We start from the raw sequence: 27,406 nt of genomic DNA on the forward strand, positions 1-27,406 counted from the left end.
GGTGTCCTGCAATAGAGTTATCATGAGCTTCACTCATGATATTCCTTTTTAACTCCCCATCTTCAAGCAGGCATAACATAAGCGGTTATTGATGTATAAAATCCCATCCTTAATTTTGTACCCTCCAACCTTCTTTATTTCATAGGCATTCCTATCCTTCTTTGTAGGAAGCAAAGCAATAATGGGCATTAAAAAATCCGTCATAAGTGATTTGCTTAAATATCCTTTGATAAAGGACTAGAAATAATTGATGTTGCATTGTCCTTGCTGCCTCCATAATTTAGCTCAAAATAAACTCACGGATTGTTTGCATCCATCTCCTCTATCACATATTGAGAATATCTTAAATGAAGATCCACTTCAAACTCTTATGATCTAGAAACCCTAAGGTCTTTGTTCAAATAAGTAATGTTTCCATATCTTTAGGACGTGCACAATTGCAAGTACAGGAAAAATCAAGGTAGGACAAAACGGTTAAGCTAACTCAAGAACAAGAAGGACAAAGGAAAGTCAAGCAAGGACAAGGGGACTCCGGGACATCACAACTGTTTGAGGAGAGGACAATAAAATAAAAGATTTATGAAACTTTTCGAAAGATTAAGCATGGATGGCCAATTACTAAGATAGCCTAATTCCTTCCGTACCATAGTATAGACACCCCCGATGCATCAGCAACTTGTGGGCAAACAGCCTATTTTACTCGTAGCCGAAGATGATAAAGCTCCTTCTTTGGCTAGAGCAACAACTGCACATTTCAAATCTATGCTACATAAAGCTTCTTCTTTGGCTGTCCCAACTAAGTTAGTGTAGTGGTCAAGCTTGTGACTTGTATCCTCTAGGTTATGAGTTCAAGTCCCACTAGGCTCTCTCATGTTATAAAGGGACACCTATGCTCTCTTGATGTGTTTGGTTGCTCGGGCTCTTGCCCCTTGAACACTCGAGTGACTCCTCCTCGGGTGGTGGATCACCCGAGATAGGAGGATCCGTACCAGACCCCTCCGCTGTTCCAGCGCTCGACTCATCGCGGTGGTCATGGGGGGATGCCTAATTCGTGGCTCTTGCCCGATGGTACGTGGCCCTTGCCCGACCATGATAATTGGCTAATTGTTGGAAGGGAAAATCGGCTCCACCCACTTGAGTGGGCCCCCGGTGTGTACGAAAAAAAAAAAGATGCTTCTTTGGCTAGAGCACCAACTGCACATTTCAAATATATGCTACATAAAGCTCTTCTTTGGCTAGAAGTTGGTCGGGATGCATCAGCCGGCCATTTGGGTGAACAAAAAGATACATAAGATCAAAGTGGAAGAAAGCGCACCCCTGCAGATGTTCCACTATGCACATCATATGATTTGGGCCCTTGCTCAAGCTGACGAAATAAACTATACAACACAACGAGGTTCTGGCAACAGTGATTAATCAATTGCCGCTCCACAACAAGTGCTCTATGCACTCGAACCTCATGCTGATGCCTTCCCACATTTCCAGTTTTATATCCTCAGAAGCATGATCCTATTGATGTTGAAGCATACTGCTCAATTGTTCAAGATCTAAAGGATTCGCAGTATTGAACTAAAGAGAAGCCACATTAATCAAGATTAGAAAAGAGGAGCCAAATTATGGAAGAAAATTATTCAACTGTACATGGAAGAGTTCAGCTCGAGCATGCGGGAGTTACCATGCCGAGTCTGCAAACCAAGGTACACTTGAGAATGTAAAGGCTGAGAAAACACAACAAGAAACAAAAAAGAAAAATAAACTTGGATGGAAACAACAAAAGGAGTGATTTCCGTGATGAGATCCTTTATTTAATGATGTAAGCAACCATAAGGTGACAAGTGGTAGGCATGCAATTGGCTACCAAGATTTTAGAAAAGCATATAAACCTTGTAAAGTTTGTAGGGTTGATTGTGATTAATTGGTTATGGTATTATAATTGTAAGAGACGTATTGTAACTTCTTTTATAATTATAATACTTAGCCTTTTTTATCAGATCATCTGATTGCAAACTGTGGAGAGAGAGAGAGAGAGAGAGAGAGAGAGTACCATTGTCATTCTCACGAGTGCAAGCGATCTTGAAACATTTTATAGCAACTGCCTATAAAAGATCTATAGTTGATAGCTATGACTACCTGTAATCCGAACTCGATCCCCCCTTGAGTCCAAGGAAGGAGCACAGTGCTAACTGGTGAGCAGGATCTCAAAATAGAACACGCAAGGATCAACGAGTTTTGAGTGAAAGCTCGACGAAGGACCGTCAACATCTTAGCCATCTTGTTAGAGAAACAAATTGACAACAACAAGAAGAATTGAGGTTTGCAACTATCCATTCACGATGAGTTCTATTGGGAGTCATTCATTATTACACCAAATTCTTACCCAAGTTACGAAAGTTGTGGCCATGTTGGCAAAGATAATTAGGGAGAATATAAGACATTAGGTAGCTTTAGAAACTACATCATAGACTAGGACTACACAAGGAATATGAGAACTAGAGAGAAAAAGAGTTAGATATAAGAAACAATAATAACAACTTTAAAGAAGAGGCAAGAATGCGTGCGTGTGTGCGTGCATGTGTGTGTGAGTGATAAGGTTTCAATAGATTTGAGATAATGAAGTAAGCCAAACAGAGGGAACAAACAGCGCAAAGAAGAGCTCAAGAATGGATCTTGGAGGAAAAACAAGGTTATAATACTAGTAAAGAAGAGCTCAAGAATGAATCTTGGAAAAAGAGCAAGGTTATGATACTAGTGCAAAAGACCTATAGTAGACAAACGAAGAAATCTGACAATCAATGGGGAAAGGCTAGAAGACATCTAGTAGCTAAGGTGCTCGAGATTTTGCAGAGGAAAAGGAACGCACGAAATCTACTGAGTGACAGGTGAAAGTGGAACTACGGGTGTATAAAGGAGATAAAAAGGACCTTGGCATTCACATAATAGCCTTTATATGCTAGGCAAGGCTACTCTGTGAGGGACATCTAAGGATGAATGGGATGATTATTTTCCTCAAACACTGCTAGAAAAGGATGAGAAGTGGTATTACAAATATGCTCCTCGAAGGATTCCATCATGAGCTACAAAGGCAAGCATTCCTTAAAAGGTACAAAGAGACTGGCAGTGATGAAAGACTTACTCTATAAGCTGGGAAGATCAAGCAAGGAGTCCTAGTGAGGGAATTAATGGAGAAAATCAAGGAACTATCCACACAATTAATTGATCCTCCAACCGAGCAAAACTTAAGATCTTGGGAAGCCAAATGTTTATACCCGACTTCGAAGAACTACTAGAGAGAGCACTAAAAGTGAAAAGCTGTTCAGGGCGTAAGAGCAAGGGCTACCAAATAGAAGAATCTGAGAGTAATTAAGAAGAGGAAAAAAAACTAAGAAAGAAAAGGACAAGAAATATGATACCTCAAAAGGCAAGGAATCAAAGCGTGAAACAAAAACTAAAAGCAACATGACAAAGAAAGACTGAGAGACTAAACTAGAAAGAAAGACTGAGAGACTAAACTAGAAAGAAAATTGGAAGAGATCACCAAACAACTAAAGGAGGTGATGTATAAAAGACTGAGTCCAGCTCATAAAAAGAAGGTATGGTGCACTAAATGCAAAAGATCTAGCCACTCGACAAAGGATTACATCAGGTGTAGCTGCAATGACAAGCCAAGGTCTGTTGGAGCCAAATCAAGGGTGAGGACAAAAAAAAAGCAATAGACTTGAGAATTGTTACAAGAGAAACAACAATAGACAAAGGGGCAGAAAGAGAAGGTGGTGAAAGAGTTATCAGAGCACGAATGAGTTGTTATACACTTGTGAAAGGAAGGACATTTTGCTAGAGATTGGCAGAGGAGGCAGAAGCAAGTGACGAAGGGCCAAGAGCAATGGCAAAAGTAATCGAGAGAGCTGAGTCATCCCAAAGGGAGGAACAAATAGCAAGCAAAATTAAGAAGGAATTACAGAAAACACTTCTCTAGAGGGAGGAGGCAAATGAACCGATACAAAAAGCCACTACCATGAAGAGTGCCTTGGAATCTTCCAAGAAGGGGACTCCCAGACCAAAAGTCAGAAATCAATTATTCCGGAGTTCACTAAGAGCAAGGAGAGAGAAAGGATCACTGGACATCTTTAAAAGTAGAGCAAGGAAGCTACTGATAAAAGTTATCGGTAAAGAAAAAGGAAAAGGGGAAACAAGAAAGGAATCTTGACAAAAGAAAAGGTGATGAGGTTTGCACAAACAAGCAAGCAATTTATGAGAGTTAGAGAGTTGGGGAAGAAGAGAAAAAGCCAAGAATAATAATTTGGACCCCCACAAATGAGGCATGGAGCCTTAAAAAGCTAGAAGAGACAATGACCAAGATAACAGAAATAATAACAAGACCAACAATGGTCACAAGAAATGAAGAAGCAACAAAAATAAAAAGGAAGAGATGATCAAGCTAGGGAAACAAAGAAAAGAAACAAAAATCAAGCAAAATCTAGAAGATAACAAAAGAAAGCTGGAAAACAAAGAAAAGAAACAAAAATCGCGCAAAACCTAGAAGGTAACAAAAGAAAGCTGGAAAACGAAGAAAAGAAACAAAAATCAAGCAAAATCTAAAAGATAACAAAAGAAAGCTGGAAAACCAACTCAAGAGATGAGAAACAAGAAATAAGAAAAGCCTAATGCAGAAAAGAACCAAAACATTGAAGGAAAGAAGGAACCAAAGAAGTTCTTAGAGGAAAATACAAAGAGTTAGGAAGCAAAGGCAAGTTCTTGGATTACCTCGACAAAAACCCCGAGACAGAGGATCACAAATAAGGAGAGCAACACCTAAACAAAATATCCCAAGTCCAAGGACACAAGCTAACGAATGGCACCCAAAACTCAAAGCAATTAAAATAGTTAGAATGAGCAATGACGATTTAGTGACTTTTCCATACAATCACCTTAGGTGAGAAAATGCTCACCCAAAAAAAAGGCTTTCTTAGAGCTTCATAAATGATGGCCATAAGGGTAAAGATAAGATTCAAAACCAAGTATCTCTTTTCTCTTATTCTAGACTTCAGCAAAGCTTGACCCACCATGATCAACCCATGCTTATCGATGTCCAACGTGAGTGAAAGCTTGTCTATCCCTTAACAACGACCACTTTCCTACTTTTTGTAGGTTGCTTGACTTTCACTACCACACATACACATATACATTGACACAGGTCTTAACATTATAGCAATGCTAGAAGACCTTATAGGACTTGAACTAGGGACCTATTTGGACCCTATAGGGAATAAGACTTGAACTAGGGATCTATCAAATAGGTGCCCAATTCATAATTGGGTACTATACATGTGTGTGTGTGTGTGTGTGTGTGTGTGTGTGTGTGTGTGTGTGTGAGAGAGAGAGAGAGAGAGAGAGAGAAGATGTGCCATACTTGTTTATGAGTTCTTAATGCCAAACAAATGTTTTTTATGAGGCGCGCTAATTAATCGGAGCCGATTGGTATGTAGTCCCTGGGTCGTAGCTGCTGAACTAGGCCGTCAATCCTCTCAGGCCCTCCACTCAACTCTCATAAGACCCTCGTCCACCGTTCCTCTCATTTCTCTGCCACCAGCAAGACGAAGAGCAACAACCTGCCCAACGCACCACCACCGGAAGTGAACTTTGCCTCCCTCCCTTTCAACAGAGAGCAGGTTTTTACTACAACGAGACAGCAGGCGTACACACGGCCGCCTGCAAGCGAGAACGAGGGCAGGCTCACACTATTGAAAATGGATTAGATTAGAATTCGATACAGTTCTCAAGTTGATGGCCCTTCATGAGAGAGTGAAGGTACCTAGGGAGATCTGGTGGCCTTAATGTTCTCCATTGAAGTTTCTGACCCACATCGGATTCTGTCAGAATGGTGATGGTGACCATTGCATTGGTGTCAGTACTCCACATCCAATCTAGTCAGAATAAGCCATCAGAAATGCCCTTAGACAGTCGTTCAAATATTCATACCAATGCCTTGCAGCCCTCACTCATTCCAAGCGTAAGAGTGCTATCATTGCATTTGGAGTTTGCTGAGCACATCACAACCAATTTTAACCTTCACAAGAAGGCCCACATTAAAACTTCAGTGTCAAGGAACTTTTGAATTATTCTACTGAGCATTGGGTCTCCAAAACACACTAGCCAGGATCAAGAATTTCACCTTAAAAGTTAGAACACGCACATGTTTTTGGCACTAACTCTCTTGGTGCTTTTGTGGCTTGGAAAAAGAGTATGCTTGATCTCCAGTAAGCACCCAAACTTTTTCATCATCTGATGGTGATAAAGTTGTCAAAGTGGCAGCCCACTTACAACTCTCTCTCTCTCTCTCTCTCTCTCTCTCTCTCTCTCTCTCTCTCTCTTTCTCTCTCTCTCTCTCTCACATGCTTATATATCCCATGTACTCCCACATGACGATCATTGTATCAGCCTCTACTTTCAGAGAGCCATATAAGTTGTACTTGTTTTATTTTCCTTTTCCATGACGAGACATAACATGGATAGCATTGTATCATTTTGGTCTCACAGACCCATTGGGTCTTTAGAAGACGTTTAATACAACTTGCTTATGCACGATTCCAATCAAAATTATGTTTTAGCACAGAGTACCATGCTGCTAATTTTTATTTGCTAAAGTGAACCAAAACAGAAAAAAAAGAGGAAGGAATATCATTTTCCTAGGTGACTTTGAAACACTGCATGGGAAAACCTTCTCACATTGCACGAGAAAACCTTTTACACTCACAAATTCAGGCTCCCAGCTTGTAACTTGATTAGGGATTAAACAGTTGACAAGGTTGCAACATAAGACCCTTCCACCAGCTTAAAATGCTTTATGAAGCCCACTCTCATCTCTGAAGAGAGCATGAAAGCTTTCATTTCTTTCTTCAAAAATGTGTCTGTAACTGGCTGTAGTTCTGCACTTGCTGTGGCTTCATAATCTTGAGCAATATTGAGGCCTTCTGAAAGAGGATCTGTTACAAGGCTGCAAAAATTCCACAACAAAGCTGCTACCAGTCAGCTCTCTCTCTCTCTCTCTCTCTCTCTCTCTCTCTCTCTCTCTCTCTCTCTCTCGGCCATCAAAGAAGAGATCTCCAAGGAGATCACAAAGGACATGGAGGGAAAGCTCGAAGCCAAGCAGTCAGGATGGGTCGAGGTGGTGAAGAAGAACATCCGTAAAGAAGTGAGGGAGGAGACTCAAAGGGACGAACACCAAATCATTCACACCACCATTGAGGAGGAGAAGATGAGGCATGCCCGCCGCCTCAACATTCGAGTCACAGGTATAGCCGAGACACCCGACTCCACTCCCGAGAAAGATGGACAGCTTCTATGCATGAAGCTCGGCTACAAGGAAGAGCACCCTCTCCCCTTCACCAAAGCATGGAGAGCCAGGAAAGAATCAACACGCAAGCGAGCCCTCATCCTATAGTTTGCAGGAGAGACGGAAAGGGTCACCTTCATGAGGAAGAGGGTCATACTACGAGGTTTAGAGGGAACTCCTATTTTCTTGGATGATGATCTCACGAGGATGCAGCTTTTGCATGCCACGAGTCTTACACGCGAGGAGAGAAGGCAAGAAGGCCTTCTATCGAAATGGTCGGGTCATCATTGATGGCCGGCCCATGGATTAGCGGTTTGGGGCCTATGGGACACAGACCAGGCAATTGACAGAGATACACATGGCAGTATGGAACTGTAATGGTTCACTATGGGTGCAGCCTTGACGACTGGAGCATGTTATGGTGGGGAGAGACATCATACTTCTGACACAGACACATCAGAGCCCAGAGAGAGGGCTACCTCGAGTAGAGGGATTCCAGTGGGAGTCAGTATACAGGAGGACCACACGCCAGGGTACCTCGAGAGGGTCGGGGGGGGTAGCAGCCCTATTCAGACGGGAGCTACAGGGGAGACTGAGAGTGGTAGCACAGGATCCAGAGGCCAGATACATGTGGATCAGCTTACAGCTCTCACAGGACAGGGTTATATGCATAGCTCTATGTTACTTTTCTCCATCAGGATCCTCCTAAGCATAGTCACAAGGGAACGGGAACGTTTTGGGGAACGGATGACTGTTTGGAACGGGAACAAAAAGCTTGAATAAAAGGGAACGGAATCGGGAATGCCACATCATTGCATAAATGTGTTTATAAATTTACTTTATATATCTGTAAATGCTTTGGAAAGAGGCATAGTAAAGAAAGAACCTCAAACCATCTCAGTAGTGGCCATGATAATGCATACATGTGTTCTACATGATACATAGTTCACTTATATTTCTTACATGGTCTGCGGTGCCATTTTGGAACGGGAACGGAAACGGGAACGGCTATCTCTATGGAACGCGTTCCCCCGTTCCAAGAGCTTGGAACGACGTTCCCTTGTGACTATGCTCTTATGTCATTACAGAGGACATGCCACAGGAGGAGGAGACAGGAGCCTCGCCATACACTTGTCTGTCAGAGGAGATTATGCATTATTCTACACTAGGGGAAGTATTTCTTACGGGCGACTTCAATGCCCGCACACAGAGCAGACAGTGTGAGGTGTATGACTATGATGACATGGAGATCCTCCACCCTGTGGATCCAGAGGAGATAGGGGCTAGTCGGGCATCAGAGGACACTGGACCAGACAGAGGACATTATGGGGACCACTTACTAGAGTTGGGAGCCAGGCATCGTCTCGTTATTTATAACGGGATGTTACAGTGGCCGGGATCAAGAGGGCTGACATGCTTCCCACATGGGGGTCATACACGGACCGGAGGCACGGTGATAGACTACATTCTGGGGTCTGTGGAGGCATCACAGCTTGTCACCTCATTCTCCATTCCACCTCGTCCTATTGGGGCAGATCATACATACTTGGCATTTTCACTAGCCGGATCACCAGTATCACCAGCCCCCCACATACCTACGCCACACACTACCATCTACTTCACACATGACATGGCAGACATATACACTAGCAGAGTAGAGGATGGACTCCTACTCATGGATCCCCTGGCACCTATGGATACCATTACAGCCCAGCTGGCATCACTCCTACACACGGCTGCATTACAGAGCTTCCCACATCGTGTACACTCAGGAGAGCCTGCGAGACCTGGGACTATGCCACAGAACAGATGGTATGATGACGAGTGCAGAGCCCTATACTCACGGCTCCGCATACAGAGAGCCTTGGGAGCCATCACAGAGCAGGAGTCGAGGAGAGAGATGAGGAGACTTACTCGCCGCAAAAGGCGGGCCTTCGCAGAGATACAAGAGCTAGAGATCTTTCATTTCTTCATGAGTAGAGATAGCCCTGTCTCATGGCGGCACTTCAGAGAGCCCCGGACCCCGACACCTATTGCAGACCCACAGACATGGCACACGTATGCAGAGGGTCTATACCATGCCCCACAGCAGCCACCTATACCTCAGCCACAAGAGCCTCGACCTACCACAGCTAGCTTCTTTACCCACTCGATGGTACAAGAAGCTATCCGCCGCCTACAGCATGGACGGGCCGCCGACCATATGGGCCTGCACGGTGAGCATCTCATATATGCAGTAGATTCTTTAGCTCCTTTTCTTGCACACCTATTTAACAGGGCACTAGCAGAGGGTTTGCCTGCGGAGTGGACGATGCAGACCATTGTGCCGATTCGCAAAACAGGGAATATGCTCGATCCGAGCAACTACAGGACGGTTATGGTTGGCCACGTGCTGGCCAAACTCTATGGTGCAGTGCTGGAGCAAGAGCTTAGCTTATATGCTGAGCGAGCAGGTTTACGCTCATCAGGGCAGGCAGGCTTCAGGAGAGCTTTCTCTACCACTGACCATGTATTCACTTTGAGATGTATGATTGATCAGGCCAAAGTGAGGAAGAGAAAGCTCTATTGCTGTTTTGTGGATTTCCGCAAGGCATTTGACACAGTACCACAAGAGAGGCTCTTTCAGCGCCTACAGCCTCTTGGCATACCAGCAGATATGACATGGGCCATCTATGCATTATATGAGCAGGTTTTTGGGCGAGTCAGATGTCCAGGAGGTATGTCCGAGACTATTGCTAGCACCATTGGTGTGAAGCAAGGATGCCCACTTTCCCCCACGCTATTTGGGTTATACATTGATGAGGTGGCTGACTTCATTACACGGGGAGGCGGAGATGGAGTTGATTTAGCAGGTACCTCAGTACATATTATGCTCTATGCTGATGATATTGTATTAGTGTCTAAGTCTCCAGGTGGTCTACAGCAGCATCTACATGCACTCGATGATTTCTGCACACAGAGGAGTCTTACTGTGAACCTTGGGAAAACCAAGGTTATGGTCTTTCATACATCGAGACAGGGCAGGAGTCAGCTGACATTCACTCTCGTAGGATGCCATGTGGAGGTGGTGACATCATACGTGTACCTAGGGCTTACCTTCTCCACAACAGCCACACGCTTCACCATGGGTTCAGCAGCCAGACCTAGATTGACACGGGGATATGCAGCATTGGCTGTGCTAGAGAGACAGTGCCACCAGGCGCATTTTCAGGAGCCCCGGACGAAGGGGTGGCTATTTGACACATTAGTCACACCGGCACTGATGTATGGAGCAGCGGTATGGGCGCCAGGACTTGCTACCCATTGGTGGACACAGATAGAGAGACCACAGGCCCTCATGATGCCACGCATGATACGCAGCAAACCGTCAATAGCTCATGACATTATCCAAGCAGACTTTGTTGCGCCTCCTATGATGGTAGAGGCCATATTCCACACTATATGCCTGCTAGACAGATTCATAGAGATGCCACAGGACAGATTGTCATACAGAGCTTTTGAGGCATCTAGACAGCTGGCTGAGGCAGGAGACAGAGGATCATGGTATGCACAGGTCACACATTGGTTCTCACAGCATGGCCTAGACATGGATCATCTACCACCATTCCAGTATGACAGGGATGCACCACATATCCGTCTCTCTCATAGTGAGAGGAACAGAGTATTGAGACAGGATCTATGGCAGCTCTATACACGAGAGACATGGATATCGCCTACACAGCCTCTTCCACCGAAGATGCTATACTACAGAGATCACTTCATGAGAATCACTGATGATGGATTTATAGAGAGGCCTAGATACATGGAGGGCTTTTTACCACACGGCTCCCGACTGGCTATTGGTCAGCTTAGAGTTTCATCACACCGATTGGAGATTGAGACTGGCAGAGCAGCACGGATCCCCCGAGAGGAGAGGGTATGCAGATGCAGAGCATATACAACCATCAAAGAGAGATATCCCATTTTATTCAGAGAGCCACATTCCCTACGCCAGATCTTTGAGGCAGCAGACCAACGCATACTAGGGAGATTCATTCTAGACATACAGGGCCACAGAGAGACATCATTACAGGCTCAGACAACTCCAGAGGGGGGACGACAGACACAGATTACTACATTTTTTCAGAGATCCATCCCCCTCCCAGCCCCTACACGGCAGGGAATTACTCTCCAGAGAGCAGAGACACTTAGAGCCCGCAGGAGACAGAGGACACCTGACTTTCGGACACCACGCCTATACCAGAGAGAGATGACAGTGATCACAGCTCAGTTTCACAGAGAGGGTGCAGAGTGACTGGCTCGCTTCAGAGCACACCGAGGCATGTTCTTCACGGAGCTGTGGACACCCCCTTCACTGATGTATACCATTTTATACCCCCAGTATGGTACAGGATGGAGCTAGCTAGGTTGCATATCATGATTGTATACTCCATGCATATAGCTTTGCATTCTTCTGGTAGTAGAGCTCCATCTCCTGCACACCCAGATTCAGCTTTTTTTTTGTTCAGTACTTTTTCATTTTGTTGGGATGACAGAGGATACCCCATACAGGTACTCTGATTTGTCTCATAGGCCGAGTTCGGTCTTTTGGAAGACGTTAATAAAATCTTTCTTTCTTTCTTTCTTTCTTTCTTTCTTTCTCTCGCTGTTCGCGCTGCGCGCTGGTGGTCACCCTCTAGCTGCTCGCGCTGTCCATGGCATGACGTCTTTCTCTCGCTGCTTGCGCTCTGCGCTGCTGGTCTCAACACCATCTCGTTGCTCGCGCTAGTGGTCTGACGCTACGCGCTGGTGATCTGCACACCATTGCTGTGCTACGCCTGCCGCTGCCCTTCATACCCACCCTGCTCGAGCTGCCCTGCTTACACTGCATGCCACTGCTGTATTGTGCTGTTGTGCTCGCGCTGTACTTGCGCTGCCAGTAATACTCTCTCTCTCTCTCTCTCTCTCTCTCTCTCTCTCTCTCTCTCTCTCTCTCTCTCTCTCTCTCTCTCTCTCTCTCTCTCTCTCTCTCTCTCTCTCCCCCAGCCCCTACATGGCAGGGAATTACTCTCCAGAGAGCAGAGACACTTAGAGCCCGCAGGAGACAGAGGACACCTGGCTTTCGGACACCACGCCTATACCAGAGAGAGATGACAGAGATCAGAGCTCAGTTTCACAGAGAGGGTGCGGAGCGACTGGCTCACTTCAGAGCACACCCAGGCATGTTCTTCAGGGAGCTGTGGACACCCCCTTCACTGATGTATACCATTTTATACCCCCAGTATGGTACAGGATGGAGCTAGCTAGGTTGCATATCATGATTGTATACTCCATGCATATAGCTTTGCATTCTCCTAGTAATAGAGCTCCATCCCCTGCACACCCAGATTCAGCTTTTTTATTCAGTACTTTTTCATTTTGTTGGGATGACAGAGGATACCCCATACATGTACTCCGATTTGTCTCATAGGCCGAGTTCGGTCTTTTGGAAGACGTTAATAAAATCTTTCTCTCTCTCTCTCTCTCTCTCTCTCTCTCTCTCTCTCTCTCTCTCTCTCTCTCTCTCTCTCTCTCTCTCTCTCTCTCTCTCTCTCTCTCTCTCTCTCTCTCTCTGCTTGCAGGAAGCACTGCAGAATAATTTCGAGGAATGGCTCTGAGTCTCCAAGAGAAGCTCGAGGCCCTTGAGACGGCAATATAGACACTAATCAAGGACAACAAGAAGACATCCGATTCCAACCTCAATGAGGTCAAGAACAAGTTACACCGGCACATCATGGCCCTCGAAGTACGGGTCACGGAACTTCAACAAGAGAACACGGCACTTAAGGAGGACGTGAGTGCACTGAAAGTGGAACTGGTAGCCGTCAAGAACACCAAGAAGGCGTCAAGAACATCGGAGATCAATGGCAACACTCTCACGGCCATCAAAGAAGAGATCTCCAAGGAGATCACAAAGGACATGGAGGGGAAACTTGAAGCCAAGCAATCAGGATGGGTTGAAGTGTTAAAGAAGAACATCCGTAAAGAGGTGAGGGAGGAGACTCAAAGGGAAGAATACCAAATCATTCACACCACCATTGAAGAGGAGAAGATGAGGCAAGCCCGCCGCCTCAACATTCGAGTCACAAGTATAGCCGAAACACCCAACTCCACTCCCGAGAAGGATCGACAGCTTCTATGCACGAAGCTCGGCTACAAGGAAGAGGATCCTCTCCCCTTCACCAAAGCATGGAGAGCCGGGAAAGACTCAACACGCAAGCGAGCCCTCATCCTACAGTTTGCAAGAGAGATGGAGAGAGCCACCTTCATGAGGAAGAGGGTGATTCTACGAGGATTGTGATTCTACGAGGATTACAGGGAGATCCCATCTATTTGCATGACGACCTTACGAAGATGCAAATAGAACACAGGAAAACATGCATGCCGAGAGTCCTACAGGCCCGGAAAGAGGGCAAGAGAGCATTGTATCACGATGGTCGTCTCATCATCAATGGCAAGGCCACCGATTAGCGCCAGGCGGCCTATGGGACATCGGCTATGGAGGATCCATATTCACAAATACATATAGCAATTTGGAACTGCAAAGGAGCACTTTGGACCCATCCTGGGAGGATGGAGGAGGTCATGGAGGGACGGGACATCATACTACTTACAGAGACACACCAGAGCCCAGACAAGGGGCTATCCAAAGTAGAGGGTTATCAGTGGGAGTCTACACACAGGGGGACCACACCGCAGAGCACATCGAGAGGATCTGGAGGTATAGCGGTACTCTTCAAGCGAGAGCTACATGAGCGCCTACGGGTGGTAGCACATGACCAAGAGGCTAGATACATGCGGATCAGAGACTACGGCTCTCAGCAGACAGGGTTTTATACATTGCTCTATGCTACTTCTCTCCTAGAGGATCGAGATATGCCATGACAGCAAAGGAGGAGGACACAAGGACATTGGGAGAGTCACCATATGCAGCCCTTTCAGATGAGATCATACACTACTCCAACCTAGGGGAAGTCCTCCTTATGGGGGACTTCAATGCACGGACACAGAGCCGACAGTGCGACATTTATGATTTCGAGCACCCCCAGGTGATGCACACACTAGAGGTGGAGGACACGGGAGCTTGCAAGGTGTCAGAGAACATGGGGCCGGATAACACCAGATATAGTCATCACTTACTTGAGTTGGGAGCCCGACACCATCTCGTTATTTATGACGGGATGAGGCAGTGGCAAGATTCAGGAGCACTGACATGCTTTCCACGGTCACGGGGAGGTAGCACAGTGGACTACATCATGGGGTCCATGGAGACCACACAGGCGGTGACATCTTTCACCATCCCCCCCTATCCTATCGGTGTGGATCACATGTACCTCTTGCTATCACTGGAGATCTCCACACCAACACCCACACAACCCACACAAGCATCACATACAACTTTCTACTTCACCCATGACATGGTAGACATATATGAGCATCATGTATATGACGGGCTACTCCAGATAGATCCCCTATCACCTCTAGACACACTCACCACCCAACTGTCACCTCTACTACACACGGCCGCCACCCGCAGCTTCCCCCATCATACACAGATTGCACACACATATAGATCTGGGAACATGCCCCAAAATCGGTGGTATGATGATGAGTGCACAGAGCTATACAGACACCTCCGTGCCCAGAGAGCACTGGGGACCATTACACAGAGACAGGCGAGCCGACAGATAAGGACCCTCACACGCAGTAAGAGGCGTGCATATGAGGAGGCACAGTACTGGGATATATACCACCTACTCATGAGCAGAGATACAGCCACTAAATGGCGCAAGATGAGAGAGCCTCACCCTCCTACCCCGAATAAGGATCCACACACATGGCATACATATGCAAAGAGCCTCTATCATATCCCTCAACAACCGCCCATACCAGAGCCACAAGAGCCCCGTGCGGCCACCACCTCTACTTTCTTTACCACCTCGAGGGTAGAGAGAGCTATCCGCCAGTTACAGCATGGGAGATCGGCTGACTACACAGATATACAGACTGAGCATCTTACTTATGCAACTGACACACTGGCACCCTTTGTTGCTCCTCTTTAATAGGGCACTAGTGGAGGGCCTACCAGCTAAGTGGACTATGCACACCATCGTGCCTCTCCACAAAGCGAGAGACATGCTAGACCCCAGCAACTACAGGACTATCATGATTGCTCATACATTGGCCAAACCTTATGGTGCAGTGCTCGAGGCAAAGTTGAGCTCATATGCAAAGAAGGAGGGACTACGAGCACCAGGGCAGGCTGGATTCAAACGAGCTTTCTCCACTATTGAACTTGGCATCCCAAATATCTAGCAGTGCATCCTCTGCTGATCCATGTAAAACCAAGCTCTGCACCCCAAGCAACTCTCGATGAATCACTAACCCAAAAACCAACAGATTTGTGCCAATTAATGAGTGCCCCTGCTGCCAAACAGAACTCCTCTAGTGCTACCCGGAAGGTACATAAGCATATATGTGAAGCCTCCAAAAACAGGCATGTGTCATCAACTAACTCAGAGTCAACCAGCTCCTCATGACTACGAAGAGGCAACCTCAATCCTGAAATACCAGCAGTGGAGCGGAGAAAAATGCTCATGGCCTCTGCAACTATGATATATAAAAAAGGGGATAATGGGCAACCCTGTCGTACTGAGCGAGAAATCTGAAACCACTCTCCTCTATCACCGCAAGTAAGAACTCTACTGTGGGCATCACGATACATGCATGAAACTCCCTTGATCCATCTCTGAGAGAAGCCCATAGAGAAGCCCATATGACTAAGAGTACCCTCAAGGAAGTCCCAATCCACTCTATCATAGGCCTTCTCAAAATCCAAGAGCAGAATGGCTAAGGGATGATTGATCGCATTAGCCCATTCGACGGCCTCCCAAAACGAGAAAATGTTATCAAAGATGCTCCTGCCGTGTAAGAATCCATTCTGGGTATAACATCCTACCAAATTGGCTGCAACCTGATGCTCACTGCCTTAGCAAGAATCTTATAGGCAGCCCCAAGTAAGGTGATACGTCTCCACTGGCCAATCAATGTCTTATCCCCGCTCTTAGGAATAAGATAAATAAGCCCCTCAGTGAGAGAAGAAGGCATAGAACCTGTGTCCCACATCTCCTGCAAAGCCGATGTTATCTCAACCCCAATCTCATCCCAAAAAGTAATGAAAAAAAAAACAGGGGAGAGGCCATCATCCCCTTGACACTTACCATGAGGTAAGGCATGAAGAGCATGACTGAACTCCTGCATAGAAAAAGGGGCATCCAGAGCGGCACACATCTCCTCGGTGATCAAATGTGGCAATGCATTCCAAACCTTCCTCTGTGCCCTGTGTCTCAAATCAGAATGCGGCTCAGCACTAAGAAGCGGGCAATAGAAATCGGTGGCAATCTGTCTAACCATGAGAGGATCTGAGTGAAGAGTGCCATGTGAATCCTGCAATTGCCTGACACTATAACGGGCATGAGATGGGCTGTGAGAAGAAAGAAATGTTTGTTACATCTGCCACCCATCTGTGTCCAAAAGGATTCCTGGGCATGGAAACGATGATCCGCGCGCTGCTCAAGAGAGTGATGAAGTTCTGCTCTAATAGTACATAAAGAATCTGCAACCCATTGAGCATGAGGATGTTTCTCGTGCTCTTTCGGCGAGGCAACCAATCTACGTCTAATAGCCCTTTCTAAGTCCAAGGCCTCTTGCCTCTTAGGCAGGGCACATGTGTGATAAAAGTCACTAATATCACAGAGAGCAGAGGCCAGGCTTTTTTGAGAGGCCTGTAAGAAGTCATGAGATCTCCAAATATCAAGCATACGACGCGATAGTTCTGCATCTGAAAACAAATGATCAGGGATGCGTACATGGGGTGCTGATCCATGGCAATTCAAATCTCTAATACATAAAACCACTGGGCAATGATCCGATTTGGCGGTGGCTATAGCAATCAAAGTATGTCCACCTCTGTCAAGCACCCAATCATCCACATAAAATCTGTCTAATCGTGCATAGATACATCCTACATCTCTTCTCCTGTTAGACCATGAATAAAGAAGAGTGGATGGACTCCTCAAAATGTCATCCTTATGCCAACAATCTCTACCATGAATGGAGAGTATAAACCTCTCCCAAGACGCTCTTTCAAGAGGATGCACCAAGCCCTCATGTCCACCTCTTTTATCCGTTGGCATCTCAACCATGTTAAAATCCCCACCAATAATCCAATGGTCGACAAGAGGCATCAATGTAGTGAGAGATTTCCAAAAGGCAATCCTCTCACCTCTATGGTTAGGAGGATAGAGGTTGAGAATACCAATTAGTGTAGTACCCTGCATAAGAAGGATCCACTGCACTCTCGCAAGCAAAATGACACCATGTCCAATGATGCAAGGCAAGATCAAAGCTGAAACAGAGATACAAACACCACCCTTGGTACCAACAGCCGGTGACCAAAAGGTGTGTCCCGAGAGAAGCTTGCATGATCTCCCACACTGACTAGCATCCAGTTTATGCTCTTGCAAGAGCAATATATCCATAGGTCCACCTGTGATTGCACAATGAAGCTGGGTTTTTACAATTTGTTTCCGTCGACGCAGAAAAAAACCCCCAAGACCTTGAATGTTCCAAGAGACAATCCTCATAAAGACTCAAAGTAGGAACGACCAGATCTCGTGGTCGACGAAGGACCCGGCGGAAGTACGTCTCACATAGGTAAGGGAGGGAAAATCTGACGATGTAAACCTTACCTCTCTCTCTCCCACTCCGGGGAAAAGCCAGGGCTAGTCCTCAGAACTGGAGAGGTACCATGACAATGCGAATGTGCAACATCATCCTCAAGGGTGCAATCATCCTGTAATAACTGTAATACAGCATCCTCCTGTGAGGGATCCAGATCATGTGCTTGCAAGGCCTCATCCTCCAAAAAAGGATCAACATCCTGTGAGGCAAGAGCTGCATAATAGGGGTTAGGGTGCTCCACAAGGGGTGTGGATGAAGGGGCAAGTACGGGGGTCCGAGGGTGCCTGCCATCCCTAACTACAACCCGACGCTATATCTGGTCTGCTGTGGCAAAGGAGCAGCTGGAGTCTCGGCATCTGGAGAAGGCCTCTGATGGGCAGGACCACGCCGCCTCCTAGCATGGCCCCTCGATGTGGAACAATCTCTAGCAATGTGACCCTGTCGACAAATCCGACACTAGTCAGGTCTGCCTGCAATCTCCATCCTCTGGCGGAAATGAGATCCGTCAGGTCTCTGAAGCATAACATGATCATCAGTAATCGATGGATCAGGAACAAGCACAAGGACCCAAGGTACACCATCAAGAGTGGCGGTAACGGCCACGGAAGCTGAGGCGGGAGAGCTCGGGAGGATTGGTACCTCTAGAACCTGGCCAAAGGATGCCCCTATGGAAGCTAAAAGCTTCCAATAGGACCGAGGAAGAGCTGGGAACCGTAGTGAGACCGGGGTAAGGCGCTGATCCTCCACCACTGGATCAAAGCCCACCTGGTACTGAAAGAAGAAAATCTTCCTAGGACCAAGAGGAAAGGGGCTGCTAGCCAAAGCCTGAGAAGTAGCTTCTGAAGAATGAATGTCCACTTGGAAGAAGCCTCGACCAAGTAAACGAGTATCCTAAAAGTGCACAATCAGCTCCGAAGGGAGAGCTGCTAGAAGCCATTCACGGGCCTGTGAACGAGAGGGGTGGGAACCATAAACTCTCGCAACAAGGGTAGTCTGGACCTCAAGGTCAATGTCGTGCTGAAGAGAGGTGAGCTCGTCTTGTGAAAAATTGATGATTTTCCCGGCCAGTGGGGGTGATGAGAGATTGGCTGCGGCAGAAAAAGCCATAAGACCAATCAAGAAAAGTGGGTGGCCGACTTGAATCCAGATAAAATAGCTATTAGGAAAACGGGAGCATAGGAAGGGGGGCAAAGGCGGGGAGCAGCTAGGGAAGCAAGGGCAAAGGGGCAGGCAGGGGCAGCAGAGGGGCACACAGTGACTGAAGAAGGCAAGGGGCGGGCAGCAAAGGGGGAGGTGGGGCAGCAAAAGGGGGGCTGGTGGGGGCAGCATAGGGGGCAGGCGAAGGCAGGCGGGGCGCAGCTGAAGGGCAGGCGGGGGAGCAAAAGGGGGCTGGCTGGGGCAGCAAAAGGGGGGGGGGGGGGGGGGCAACAGAGGGGCTAGCGGGGGCAGCTGAAGGGCTGGCGGGGACTGAAAGGCTAGCGAAGGGAAGAAGTTGGGCAAGCAAAGGGGGGTTGCGAAGGCACCAGTTGGGCAAGCGAAGGCAACAGAGGCAGGCAGGAGCAACAAAGAAGTAGGCGGGGGCAACAGAGGGCCAGCCGGGGCCCGGGACAACAGCGCAAGTTCACGTCACTTCAGCACGTCGTCACTTCAACAGCGCAAGTCCAACCCCACTCCAAGGGATTTTTGCCTCGCCATCACCTATGTATCACATATTACACCCCCATTATGGTACTGGTTGGAGCTAGACAGATCTGCATTGCATTCTTGTATATCCTACGCATATAGGTTGCATACTAAGCCTCTAGCAGTAGTGCTCTATCCATCACACCCCCCCCCCCCCTCCTCTAGCTTAGTACTTTCATAGTTTATTTCATGTTCATTTTCTCCTTTTTTTTTTTCTGGACATCCAGAGGACATTGACAGTTGTACATTGATTTGTCACATAGGTCAAGTTCGGCCTCCAGTAGACGTTAGTACAGCTCTCTCTCTCTCTCTCTCTCTCTCTCTCTCTCTCTCTCTCTCTCTCTCTAGCTGTGTGCTTGCACTCTCACGCTAAGCACCATACCAACAACATGGACCAGCTCCTACCCCTTCATTACAGTTTGGATTGTCTTTTCTCCAACTCTCTCATCATAAGGACACCAACTAGGTTATCCGGTTAGATCTTAGCCTCTACACCCACTGTACGTGGATCACACCTTAGGATATCCCACCAAAGATGCACTTGTACTACAAAGATCGCTTCCTCAAGCTAATTGAGGATCGATTCATCCAACGGCTTGGCTACCTGATTGTTCACATGTCCCATGCCATGCAAATTGCGATTGGCCGACAAATACGGGTTTCATCCCACCACCTTAGAGCTGAGACAAGGAGAGTTGAGCACGTCTTCAAGGCCGGGGAGCTCATATGGAGACCCAAGGAGGAGAGAAACCACCAATTACGCCACAGAGGTTATCCTGTGGACCCACCTAGCCCGAGAGGAGTTACCTTGTGCCCAGCGCCCAGGCCCCCCGCCCCCAAACAACAACCACGATCCACTCATCAGCTACACAACCAAGACATGCTCCACCGCCATTGAGCTACCTTTCCACGTGACATAGCTGAGGGAGACCTCTCGGCCGTCTCATTAGTGATAGATTGGAAAGTGGTATACCATCTATTGGGGGCTGATGCTAGTGTCATGTTTCATATTGCTTGCATTCCATGATGAGATTTCCATGGACAGTTTTGTATCACACCAATGAGATAGGTTTGATTTGTTCTCTTTTGTTTATTTTCTGTTCCATAATGAGATATTGTTGGAAATAAGTGCACACTAGGTGTACTATTTCTCTAGTCTAGTTTCAGTTGAGTCTTTATGTCTTGAGTCTAGTGCCATGTGGCACCTCTACATTTATCCCATAAGTCAGTCTACTCAATCTTGTACTTCTCACCTATATATTGTGGGTGTCACATCAATGAAAGCATCAATCTTGTGTCTTGTCTACACTCATCTCAAGGTAACTCTTTGTCTTTCATTTGTTTTTGTTTCATTTCTAGTTTTGCTCTTGCTTTCATATTTCTTACATGGTATCAGAGCCAGCCTTTCCTAGTTCATTTCCAGCTTGATGCTGCCCTGATTCTCTTCTACCTTGCCTCGTCGCTCGTTATCCTCTCCATCGTGCTCAAGTTCTGGCCGCCTATTTCCTGCCCCAGATCTGCGCCATTCCACTCAAGAATCTGCCCGCCATTTTCTGCGCCAGTTTTTGCTGCCTGCGTTGGCCTGTTTACAGTTGCTGCTGCCTGCGCTTCACCCTCTACAGGCTGCGCATCACTCCATACCTGCAGCTACTGTCGGCCTCCCTCTCTGGATGAGCAGCACTTGTACTGCTTATTCACAGGAGCTGTATTACACCTCTGCAGCAGCCTACGTCTATCTGTTGGAGGCGGTGTTTCTTCATCTACAGGCTACGCATCATCTAAAGGCAGTTCAGTTCTGCCATCGCTTCCTCTTGAAGAATCTACAAGGTACATGCTACATTGTCTCCTTCAGTTTGCTGGTCAGTCCTTTCCTCATATCTGCAAACTGCTAGTTCCTCATGCTTCGATGGGCTGTCACATGCTATGGCCTTGACAAGTGGTGAGAGAGCCGGCTTCTAAAAACAGTTTGGATCTCTTTTTCATTCATTTCTGCAATCTTGTAAGGGAATAGACACTGCCCTTGCATTTTAGCAAGAGGTAAGACCTTCCCACATGGCTTCTTCTACTCATTCTCTCATGTCTATCGACAAATTCAATGGCTCCAACTTTCATACTTGGCAAATCAAAATCAAGTGCCATCTTATGAAAGAAGGTCTTTGGGACGTTCACCATGTTGCTCCCGAAGATTCAGACATTGAGCAAGTTATCACTTATGCTCCCACTGCCAAGAATGACAAAGCCTATGCTATCATCCTGCTCGGTCTTGGCGATGATTACATTCATCACATCTCCGACATACAGTCTGCTTCTCGAGCATGGATCACTTTGGATACCCTTTTTGGACCTCGTTCTAAAAACTCTAAGATTGCACATATGATCTCATTCTTTGATCTATATATGCAGGAGGGAGCTACTATAGCCTCTCATGTCAATTATTTTCGCAGTCTTATGGTTCAGCTTGCTTCAGTGAAGTCCCCCATCTCCGAAGATATTGCTATTGCTGTGCTTCTCAAAAGCTTACCTGAAACCTATGCTACTCTTGTCACTACCTTCAAGTATCACAATAATCCTACTCTTGAAGGTATCATCAATGCTCTCCAAGAAGAGGAAAGAACAAAACAACAAAAGGTAACTGACACTGCTTTTTTAGCAAAGAAAGGAGGTTCTAAGGTAAGAAAGCCTTGCACCCATTGTGGGAAAACTAATCATATGGAGAAGGATTGCTTCAAGGCTCATCCATGCACCATTTGTGGCCGTGATAATCACCGGGAGAAGGACTGCTACTCTAAAACCTCTACATCAGCCCCTGCATCTACCTCAGCCCATGTTGCTGCAGCATCTACATCAGCAGATCTTGCTGCTCATTCCTCACATGATGAGGAATGGGCTTTCTGATTACTTCACCTTTCTTGTCTACCACTTTGACCACCGATGATGTAGGTCAAGGGGTTCTAGTGTCTTACTCATTATGCTTTTTGACCTCTCTCTTGTCCCTACCAAGAGGCAGAGATTGCCCTTGAGGAGGGGATGTCTTCAAGGTCCATCTGTTTGTCTACAGTCAGTCTTCTGTCTATCTAGTCTTGTATGTCTGTCTATCTGTTGTCTATCTATCTGTCTATCAATCTGACTGTGTCTTGTTTTAGATCCATCTTGTCCCTATCCTTGTGGACCCATATGAGGATATCACTTGAGGAGGGGTGTCTCAGGATCTTTTGTCTCTCATGTCTTGTCTCTCAGTCTATCAGTCTTTATGTCTGTCTTCTAGTCTTGTCCTTTTGTCTTCCTCCTAGTGTCCACTTAAGGAGGGTGTTGGAAATAAGTGCACACTAGGTGTACTATTTCTCTAGTCTAGTTTCAATTGAGTCTTTATGTCTTGAGTCTAGTGCCATGTGGCACCTCTACATTTATCCCATAAGTCAGTCTACTCAATCTTGTACTTCTCACCTATATATTGTGGGTGTCACATCAATGAAAGCATCAATCTTGTGTCTTGTCTACACTCATCTCAAGGTAACTCTTTGTCTTTCATTTGTTTTTGTTTCATTTCTAGTTTTGCTCTTGCTTTCATATTTCTTACAGATATGCCGTGGACATTACTTTATCACTTTGGTCTGGTAGGTCCATTGGGTCTTTAGTGGCTCTCTCTCTCTCTCTCTCTCTCTCTCTCTCTCTCTCTCTCTCTCTCTCAGCCGGGTGATGGAGTATCCTGATCAGAGATGCCTAGGCCTTTTCCTCCTTGAGCTATATACCGACATAGAGAGAGACTTCTACAGGTGCAGAGCAAAAGATCCCAGCCACAAATCACCAGCTTCTTCAAGCCTATAAGCGAGCCACATCCCCATGTATCATCTACCTCCCGACAAGGGCTCACACTACAGAGAGCCCCCGAGATAAGAGCTGCCAAGAGATCGCGACTACCCGGACGCACACCACCACTACTCTATCAAACCCAATCTGCCCAGATCCAGACACGATACCGCAGAGCTATGGAGGAAAGAGTCCAAAGGCCACACCAAGGCACAACATATGTGAGAGTCCTTCTCGCCCCATGCCCCATATATGATGTACTACACCCCACCATCTCCACTAGGTGGAATTAGTAGTATACCACTTATCATAATTGTACATCTATAGCATGCTAGAGAGTGAGATGCATATGACGAGGATTAGCTTTTCATTTCAGTTTTTCCTTCCATGATACTCAAGACATGGACATAGCAGCCAGAAACGTATGAAATGCGTAAGAAACGTTTCTAAAATCCAGGCCAAAATAAGAAACATCATTTTTTTAAAAGGTTTTTAATATTTCCATATAGAATTTTAGCTTTATACCTAAACATTATAGCAACACTAAAGTAGTAAGAAGCTAAAACTTGTCATTGTCACTTAGTGGATGGAGTTGCTCAAAATTGGAAAAATTGGAGTTACTCCTTAAAAATGGGGCTTATTCCATAATTGGGGAAAATTAGGGTTTGCAAATTAGGAGAAACTGGAGATTTCAATTTTCAGCTGAGAATGAAATAGGAATGAAGAGGAAGAATAGAAGAGGAGGAGAAGAAGATGAAGAAAGAAAGGAGAAGAAGAAGAGGGAAGAAGAGGGAAGAAGAAGAAGAAGAAGAAGAGGAAAGAAGAAGAAGGAAGGAAGAAGAGGGAGGGAAGAAGAAGAAGAAGGATGTAGGAAGAAGAAGAAGAAGAAGAAGAAGAAGAAGAAGAAGCGCACGAGAGAGAGAGAGAGAGAAACCCCTTACCTCACGTCTTTTATGAAAGAAATGTTTCTTATTGTAAGAAATGTCACGTACGTTTCTTTTCAAAAGAGTCGTGTTTCTTTGCTGCTATGGACATGGACTCATTGTATACATATTTGTCTCATAGGCCAATCAACCTTCCATAGACGTTAATATATCTTTTCTTTTCTTCTCCGGACGGAGACCAAGAGCACCAGGCTACCAGACTCCCAGACTACATCAAAGGGAGATTACAGAGATATGGGCTCAACATCAGCACCATATCGAGGAGCGGCTAGCTCACTTACACTCACACCCGGAGATCATGCTCCAAGGGATTTTTGCCTCGCCATCGCCTATGTATCGCATATTACACCCCCATTATGGTACTGGTTGGAGCTAGACAGATCTGCATTGCATATAGATTGCATACTGAGCCTTTAGCAGTAGTGCTCCATCCATCACACCCCCCCACTAGCTCAGTACTTTAATAGTTTATTTCATGTTTATATTGTGCTTTTTTTCTGGACATCCAGAGGACATTGACAGTTGTACATTGATTTGTCTCATAGGTCAAGTTCGGCCTCTAGTAGACGTTAATACAGCTCTCTCTCTCTCTCTCTCTCTCTCTCTCTCTCTCTCTCTCTCTCTCTCTCTCTCTCTCTCTCTCTCTCTCTCAGCATTGGCTATGCTAGAGAGACAGTGCCACCATGCGCATTTTCAAGAGCCTCGGATGAAGGGGTGGCTATTTGACACATTAGTCACACCGGCACTGATGTATGGAGCAGCGGTATGGGCGCCAGGACTTGCTACCCATTGGTGGACACAGATAGAGAGACCACAGGCCCTCATGATGCCACGCATGATACGCAGCAAACCGTCAATAGCTCATGACATTATCCAAGCAGACTTTGTTGCGCCTCCTATGATGGTAGAGGCCATATTCCACACTATATGCCTGCTAGACAGATTCAGAGCAATGCCATAGGACAGATTGTCATACAGAGCTTTTGAGGCATCTAGACAGCTGGCTGAGGCAGGAGACAAAGGACCATGGTATGCACAGGTCACACATTGGTTCTCACAGCATGGCCTAGATATGGATCATCTACCACCATTCCAGTATGGCAGGGATGCACCACATATCCGTCTCTCTCATAGTGAGAGGAACAGAGTATTGAGACAGGACCTATGGCAGCTCTATACACGAGAGACATGGATATCCCCTACACAGCCTCTTCCACCGAAGATGCTATACTACAGAGATCACTTCATGAGTATCACTGATGATGGATTTATAGAGAGGCCTAGATACATGGAGGGCTTTTTACCACACAGCTCCCGAGTAGCTATTGGTCAGCTTAGAGTCTCATCACATCGATTGGAGATCGAGACTGGCAGAGCAGCATGGATCCCCCAAGAGGAAAGGGTATGCACATTGTGCAGAGAGGAGGTGGAGAGTGAGGAGCATTATGTATGCAGATGCAGAGCATATACAGCCATCAGAGCGAGATATCCCATTTTATTCAGAGAGCCACATTCCCTACGCAAGATCTTTGAGGCAGCAGACCAGCGCATATTGGGGAGATTCATTCTAGACATACAACGTCACAGAGAGATATCATTACACGCTTAGACAGCTCCAGAGGGGGGACGACAGACACATATTACTACATTTTTTCAGAGATCCACCCCACTCCCATCCCCTACACAGCAGGGAATTACTCTCCAGAGAGCAGAGACACTTAGAGCCCACAAGACACAGAGGACAGCTAGCTTTCGGGCACCACGCCTATACCAGAGAGAGATGACAGAGATCAGAGCTCAGTTTCACAGAGAGGGTGCGGAGCGACTGGCTCGCTTCAGAGCACACCCAGGCATGTTCTTCAGGGAGCTGTGGACACCCCCTTCATTGATGTATACCATTCTATACCCCCAGTATGGTATAGGATGGAGCTAGCTAGGTTGCATATCATGATTGTATACTCCATGCATATAGCTTTGCATTCTCCTAGTAGTAGAGCTCCATCACCTCCCCCACTCATTGTACTTATTGCACACCCAGATTCAGCTTTTTAGTTCATTACTTTTTCATTTTGTTGGGATGACAGAGGATACCCCACACAGGTACACTGATTTGTCTCATAGGCCGTCGAGTTTGGTCTTTTGGAAGACGTTAATAAACTCTCTCTCTCTCTCTCTCTCTCTCTCTCTCTCTCTCTCTCTCTCTCTCTCTAAAAGGCAAGCTTGAGGATGGAAAATTTCAGCCCTCCTTTATTGAAGAGCTGAATACCATCAAGGAACAAATGAGGATCATTCGAGAGGAGGAGCAACATAAAGAGAAGACATCTTCATGGGTGGACGAGGCGGAGAAATGGATCGAGGTCGCCAAGAAAGGGAAAGGTAAAGAATCGCCACCCATCCCCACTCCCACCATCATCAACATGACCCTTGAAGAGGAGCAAAGGAGGAAGACCCGGGCCTTACATGTACAAGTGTCCGGTCTAAAAGACCGTGATGATGCGGAAGGGGAAACCAAGGAGCTCTTCTCTATGATGGGCATTGAAGCCACGCACACAAAGGCATGGAGAGTGGGAAAGAAGAGAGAAGGTAGTGGCGAATCTTCTAAGGAGAGAGCACTTATCATTCGTTTCCCCTCCATGGAAGCGAAGGACTTCTTGAAGAGACGTCCTACACTCAAGAAGACGGGAATATTTCTTGGAGATGACCTCACACTCTCGCAACTTGCCCACATGAAAGAAGTTATGCCTGAGATAAGGGCAACCCGAGAGAAAGGGAAAGTGGCCTTCTATAGAGATGGTAGAGTGGTGATTATGGAGAGGCGCTCTTCATGACGGCGCGAGACCTATGGGACTACACTCAAAGTTGCTACTTGGAATTGTAATGG

At 46.4% G+C, this 27,406-nt stretch overlaps 1 protein-coding gene and 1 long non-coding RNA gene across 2 annotated transcripts in view; both read right to left on the bottom strand.

The window, feature by feature from the left end:
• Nucleotides 1–5,569: 5,569 nt before the first annotated feature.
• Nucleotides 5,570–6,067, bottom strand: LOC147613330 (uncharacterized). Its single transcript, XR_015263409.1, has 3 exons — nucleotides 5,977–6,067; nucleotides 5,810–5,867; nucleotides 5,570–5,706 (listed from the first exon to the last, which is right to left on the bottom strand). It is a non-coding gene; the product is annotated as an uncharacterized LOC147613330 (long non-coding RNA).
• Nucleotides 6,068–6,707: 640 nt separating this feature from the next.
• Nucleotides 6,708–27,406, bottom strand: part of LOC147613331 (downstream neighbor of Son) — an 81,041-nt gene continuing 60,342 nt past the window's right edge. Inside the window, 1 exon segment of the mRNA XM_086782628.1 lies at nucleotides 6,708–6,991. Within this exon segment, the coding sequence (XP_086638754.1) occupies nucleotides 6,787–6,991 (205 nt within the window). The 3' untranslated portion in view covers nucleotides 6,708–6,786.

This window comes from Cibotium barometz, chromosome 44 (assembly GCF_041138505.1).
Source record: "Cibotium barometz isolate CiBa-2024 chromosome 44, ASM4113850v1, whole genome shotgun sequence".
Lineage (NCBI taxonomy): Eukaryota > Viridiplantae > Streptophyta > Polypodiopsida > Cyatheales > Cibotiaceae > Cibotium > Cibotium barometz.